This window comes from Gossypium arboreum, chromosome 1 (genome assembly GCF_025698485.1).
Source record: "Gossypium arboreum isolate Shixiya-1 chromosome 1, ASM2569848v2, whole genome shotgun sequence".
Taxonomy (NCBI): Eukaryota; Viridiplantae; Streptophyta; class Magnoliopsida; order Malvales; family Malvaceae; genus Gossypium; species Gossypium arboreum.
Window position 1 is genome coordinate 110,445,711 of NC_069070.1, and position 7,321 is coordinate 110,453,031.

Genomic DNA, 7,321 nt, shown 5'->3' on the forward strand with positions numbered 1-7,321 from the left:
TAATTACCCCTATTAACAGACTCGGACTTTGGCGGATGTACGGATCCAACCAAACACACCAGTTTGGCACCCAGTGCCTCATCGGATAGTTCGAAGCAAAGTTGACGACCTAGCCGAAGTAAAGTGGTACCCAGTACCTCATCGAATCTATCCGAAGTAATAGTATGACACCCAGTGTCTCATCGATTCGAGGTCGAAGTATCCATGAACACTTCCAATCCTATGGTATGCCAACTATATCCGACTCAGCCCGACTAGTTAATAGGGTTTCCGGATCACATATAAATCTCAATTCAATTCAATCGCAATTTCTCACATTTTCAATTTAATCATTTTTCCACTTTTCAATCAATTTTCAATTCACATATTCATAATTCAATAAGCTTTCTCAATTTAATATGCATTTCAATTATTCACATATAATCACAATTCAATTTAATTTCATACAATTTAATACTAATACTTACCATGCATATTAATTTAAAATTCAACAATTAATAATAATTAAATTCAATTATAGTAATACTAACACGTATTTCTCATTCAATTCAATTTTCTAAATTCAATTCAATAAAATTACTTACCTCAATATTTACTTACTATAAAATAAATAAATTTAAAATTAATACTTAATAATAAATAACTTGAATTATAGTAATACAAACCCAATTTCACGATTACTTCTCCATAACTTTCTCTTTTCCTTTTTGTGCCAATGCCCCTGGTTCTTTGTTAACTGCGAAAATAATAGTAATTTACATTATTATTTACAGCATTAATTATAATAAATAATTAAATTTCTAAATAATTCCTACCTTATTCCCAATTCAATCCTAACTAAACTTACTTACTTTCTTAATCCAATTCACTCTCTTTTTCTATTCAAATTTTGTCTAAACTCATATTTAACTATAAAATTTCCAGCATATTTTCTTAACTTCGAAATTTCTTTAATTTAGTCCCTACAACATAAAACTTATAACTTCTTTTACAAATTTAATCCTTTATTCAATTCTAACTTAATCCCTAATTCCATAAATTGTTCAACATAAACCCTACTTGAACACCTATAAACTCTTGAAATATAAACTTAATTTCAATAAAACCTTGTTTAGAACTTCTAAAACATCAAGATTAACTAGAAAGGACTTAATTAACTTACCAATCAAAGCTTCAAGCTTCAAATCCTTAGCTTTCTCTTTTATTTTTCTTTCTCTTTTTCTCCCCTGCTTCCCGTTTTCAATTCTGTTTCTATTCTCTTTTGTTTCTTTATTTCTCTTTTATATTTCCTTTACTTTTTGTTTAATTAATTCAATAAATATCTATTTAAAATAAATATTAGTATTACATTTGGTCACACTTATATTTCTACATTTGTACCAATAATTTTATTAAAATTATCATTGTTTAATTTGTTTATCAAACAAAAATCTCATAATTTATTTATTTAATTTAATAAATATCTTTAACATAATAATAATTAATAAATATCTATTTTAATATCAATTACATATATTACATTTGTACACATATATATTATTACATTTGTACCCTATCATCCTCATACATTTGTCATAACTTTAATTTATTAATTATATAAAAAAATCTCATAATATAATCAATACAATTAATTATTATAAAATATCTTTATACTTAAATTATAAGTAATTTGAGTATTTAAATTACAAATGTACCAATATAATTTTTACACATATACATTTTTTTATTACCATACAGTTATCTACTATTTAATTTATTTAATAATAATACTACCAATAATAATCTAATATAAAACCATAATGTTAATTAATAATTATGATAATTATATATAATATTTAAATATAACCTAAAAAATCTTAGATTTTAATACACATATGCCGCCTCATTTCATATAAATGGCTTAATTTCCATTTTAGTCCTTTTTATTTTCTATTATTCTATAATTTAACTTTTATCCCTTATTCAATTTAGCCCTTTTACTAATTACTCTAAATTGAGCTAATTTCACTTAATTAAAACTTAATTAAACACACTACTAGACTTATAATTATTCCTAATAATTATTTAAGAACTCGATTTACTAAGACAGAGGCCTGATATTGTACTTTTCTGATGCCCGTGAATTTTGAGTCATTACATGTCAACACTACATGACAAGGGGACCGCTCTTAGATATACCCCAGCACATGAGGAACCAGGGATCTTCCCTTTTCTTCCCCAAGTATTCCCTTTGTTACTTAGCTTCCCCTCTTTCTTAGCTTCCAACTCTGACGATTCACTTGTCACAAGTGAACTGACCTCCTTGTAATCACCACATTCTCCTCTTTATTTCCTCCTTATTGATCTCTTGTATCAACATTGTTGAATAAATCTTTTATAGATATATTTTTTTTGTTGTTTCACTCACGGTGTGATTAGCCTAGTATTATAAACATGTAATTGAGGTAATTTTTTAATTATACATTTATTTATTTTAAGATAAAATGTCAAGGAAAGAATTTCATTTTTCATAAAAAAATTGATTCTATGCAAATAAATGTATTTTTTTTCTTTATGAAGTTGAACAACAAATGTGAAAAGAGAAGTAATTACATATTAAGTAAATTGACAAACAAAATTGAAGATAATGATGAGTATGAGCGGTGGAAGAAGGGATTGAGAATATTTAAAATAGTTTTGTACTATTATTTTATTTTATTTTTAAATTAAATTAAATTAAATTTATTGTTAGGAAGTTAGTTTTTAAATATTATATTATTGTAATTTTTAGGAAGTTGGGTTTTTAGTTTTTCTTTAATTTATTATATATTATTTTTAGAATACAATTGACTAACATTTTCAAAAATCGGATTTTTTTAGTTTTTCTTGAATTTATTATATATTATTATTTTTAGAATACAATTAAATAATATTCTCAAATTTTGGTTACGTTTAACAAATTACTACTTAAATTGACATTTTAAATTTTTAAATAATAATAATTTAATAATAATATAACTAATTTATTTCCATCAAATTTGCAAAGATTAAAAGAAGAAAAGCAAGTCGCTCTTATATTGTACACATGCAAAGTTTTTAATGCTGTATAATTAATTACTTTTAGTTATGATTTCAAATTATTAAAATATTTTACAAATTTTAATTATCTTTAATAATGATTACTTAAAATAATTACACAAACTTAAAAATATTTTATTAAATAACCAAAATAAGTAAACACAAATATTAATAAATTGATATTAGAATAATATTTAAATTTGTTATTACATTATTAATATTAAAACTGAAATTTGATGGTTCAATCTCTTACACAAAAATATTTAATAAATTGAAAATAACACAAAATCAATTTCAAGTTGAATTTAATAATGAAGGGTTTCTTTGTAAAAAAGAAAATGTAACTAAAAAGACCCTTAAAAGGGTTATTGTTTAATATCAGTCCAATAATATAAGCTAAAATAAGATATTAAATCAACATTCTATCATGATTAATGAGGGTCAAAACCTTTTACTGTCCCTTTGATTTTGACCAGAGATAAAATTTCCCCAAGGCAAAAAATCCACCTCAAAGTTAGAATATATTCTATATAAGTTTATATTCCTTAACATACATGAAAACCCATAATGACAAGCCATTTCTAGACTGTAAAAAAACAACGGGAAAACCAGAGGGGAAAAGCTGTAAACCTTCTTTGTGATGAAAACGAAAGCCGCCTATTTGTGGGTCTAACCCTCCTTTTAGGGTATAGCTTAGGCCCTCCCTTTTTTCTTCACCCAAACCCTCTTTCTATTTGCCTCTGACATGAGCTTTGTCTTCAAAGAACAAAACCCAGACTTATGATCTCGAGTTTCTTCATTTCTACTTTTCATTTTGATGAGGGCAAAGACTTGATTTCTTTGACCCTTTTGTCTTCATTTTTCTTATAACAAAACAACCTACCTTTAAGAAAACATCACATAGTTTTCTTCTTGCTTCTTCTTCTTCTTCATTTTTGCTTTTCCCTTCTCCTCTTTCCTTTTTTAAACGAATGAGAAGGTGAAAAGAATTGAAAACACGCCCCCAAACCCTCCATTAAACACCACCAAAGGTCCAAAAATAACTAGATATAGCTCTCTTTTTCACGTGTGTATATATATATATATTAAATTAATTAGTATATAACGTGGGAAGATGATGATGATGGGAGGAAACAACCAGATCACTACACAAAACGAAGGTGGTGGTTCCAACAACGGTGGCGGAGAAGGGGGTATAATGTTGAAAAAGGGGCCGTGGACGGCTGCGGAAGATGCAGTGTTGGCGGATTACGTGAGGACTCATGGTGAAGGGAACTGGAATGCAGTACAAAAGAATACAGGATTGGCACGTTGTGGGAAGAGTTGTAGGCTAAGATGGGCTAACCATTTAAGACCTAACTTGAAAAAAGGTGCCTTTTCACCTGAAGAAGAAAGAATTATTGTTGAGTTGCATGCTAAAATGGGTAACAAATGGGCTCGCATGGCAACTCAGGTATAATTTGTTTAATAACTCTTTTTTTTTTTTTTAATTTTCTTCCATGGAGTTTCAAACTGTTTGTCATTCTGATCTTGCATGGTCTTTGTTGGTAAATTCAAATTCTACATTCTAAAACAGTTTATATTTATGGTTTTGTTAATTAATTACTTGATTTTAAAAGTTATCATTTTGATTATATCAGTTTGAATCTGCATTTTGTTCGTAATCTGGGTAACTTTCAAGAATTTTAATCACTCTCTGCTATTTTTTCTTCTTCTTCCTTGTTCATATTTTTTTAGAATATTGACAACATATAATTAGCTATATATATATTTTTAGGAATATGTCTAGCTGTTTAATTTACTTCCTATAGTGTTTTTGTTGTTGTTTCAGTTTTGAACTGATTATCTATAAAAAAAACCCCACAATTTTCTAATAATAGTCTCATCATCAAAGATCAAACCCTTTTCTTTCTTCATCAATTTGTAACAATCTTAAGACTTTTGATTATCATTTGTCTGTTATTAATTATTGCTTTTGTTTGCTTATAATGTAGCTTCCGGGAAGAACAGATAATGAAATCAAGAACTATTGGAACACAAGAGTGAAGAGAAGGCAACGCCAAGGCCTCCCACTTTACCCTCCTGAAATCCAACCTCTCTATTCCCAACACCAACGAAACCAGCACCGATCACTACCGTCGACACCTCTCGCGTCCCCGACAGCCACGTCAACGTCTTCCTTCTCCTTCCAAACACCGCCAAATCCGTCGTCCTCGACTACTCTCCACGGCTCGATCTTAACACCAGCACACCCTCTCCATATCCCACGTTCAGCATCATCCCACGTTCTGTATAACCCACAAACCCCACCACCTCTTCATAGTGCAAGTGCAGTTTCAACACCATGTCCATCCCCACTTCCAAGTTCTTCCCCTTCAACACCAACCCCTGTGTCTCCACTTCAATCTCCCCATAAGCCTGCATTTTCAACTCTCCCTCTCTTTGATTCTTCAACATCAAATACTTGTAATAATAACATCAACGCTAATAATGCTATTAATAATAATACTTTCCCTTCTGATTTCTTTTTCCCTAGAGCAACCCCTCCTCTTCAGACACCAATGCGTTATAAGCGCTTTAGACCTGATGTAAGTGAAAGTATCAACAATGAAAGACATAATAACAGTATTTCTGTCAATGGCGGCTGTAACAGTACCAGTTCCAGCTTTATGTCACAGTATCCTCCTTTTCAGAAAACATCTTTTTTCAATTCCCATGCTACACTAAATGTTACTACTAGTACGCCATTGACATCCCCACACTACTCCCCTTCATATACTTTGGATCCAGTCACACTTGATCTTGCTTCATCTTCAAGGATCCTCGCTGATCATCAGAATTTCGATAACGGTCAGTTTATATCGACTCCGGGATTCGATTACACGCCGAAAACCGACGAGCTCCCTTCGAACCAATTCGTGTCCTTAGATGGGACTTCAGAAGTTACATTTGATACTAAAGGGAATTGTAACTATATCAGTAATGATCAAAACAACCACCACCAGGATTTGAGTATCCATTTTGGTGGGGGTGGCTTGTTGGATGATATGCTGGAAGAGGCTCAACTGTTGGCCGGCGACAACGACATTCTGCGGCGGGAGAGTTGTTTGGACGGATTCAATACAAGCTCTGATGGTTTAACTTCAGGTCAGTCAATGCAATATGCATTTGGCATGTTTTTCAATATGTAGGCACCATTAAATGTTGATCATGCTTAGCCTTATTTGGATGCAAGATAGGGATTATTAATTTAAGTTCAAATAAGGTAAATAATATGCATATAATTGTCCAAGATTAGCAAAGTGGGGGTGTCATTGTTTAAGAACCATTTAGAGAAAATACTAAAATTTGAACCTTAAAAATGTCACCATCTCTTTTTTTATTCTGATTTTGTTTCTTTTCTATTGATTGGGTATTCAAAGGAAAAGAAGAAACAGTGACAGATCAAGAGATCAATGCAACACAAGAAGAATACTCTCGGCTACTCAATGCAATTCCTTCATCGATGCCAATGCCCGATTGGTACAACAATTGTGGGAAATGAGACCACATATTGTTCATAAAACACTATATCTATACATGTAATAAGCTTGAGGTATACATTATATCAATATTCGGTGAATAAAATCTGCAAAGTAATCGACATTTATTCTGTAAATTTTTTTTTTCGACCGAGCACCAATTTTTTTATCATGGTTTTGTCTTTGTAACTGAGGTTTTGAACTTGTTTTTTGAACTCATTACCTCACATATTTTATATGGTATTCTTGCAATGTCATTAATTGTCAATTAAAAGTAATATACTTGTCTTTATTCCTTTCATTGGAGAGCCAAGCTTTCTCCAAGTATATTATAATAATGTAAGTGCATTTATAAGTTCAAGCTCCATATATAGCTATAAATCATTAGCTAAATACAGATGCCCAATGTTTCCTCAAAAGGAGATTTAATTAATTAATTATGATAATATATCAATAATTATAAATTAATAGCAATAGTGATGTATTAATTTTATATTAATAAGCAATAAAGAATATACGTATATCAGTCAAGTTAGTGAGACAATTTATGCATGTGTATATATGTTGGCTTATTTGACTTGGGTCTTATTTTGTGATGTATTAATAAGCAAATGTGATTTGTACATGTTCTCCACCTTTTCCTTAAAGCTGAAATCGATATGGTGTTTGTTTTGAACAGTTAAGAGTGTGTTGAAAAAATTATTTTTTGGTGAGAGATTTTCTTAATTCAAATACATTTATCA

General features: G+C 29.9%; 1 protein-coding gene across 1 annotated transcript; it reads left to right on the top strand.

Annotated features, from left to right (window-relative positions):
- Positions 1-3,490: 3,490 nt before the first annotated feature.
- LOC108481384 (transcription factor MYB97) lies at positions 3,491-6,715 on the top strand. The gene is made up of 3 exons (XM_017784526.2): positions 3,491-4,510; positions 5,052-6,204; positions 6,480-6,715. The coding sequence occupies exons 1-3, from the start codon at positions 4,172-4,174 to the stop codon at positions 6,599-6,601; spliced, it is 1,614 nt and encodes a 537-aa protein (XP_017640015.1). The 5' UTR covers positions 3,491-4,171; the 3' UTR covers positions 6,602-6,715.
- Positions 6,716-7,321: the final 606 nt, after the last annotated feature.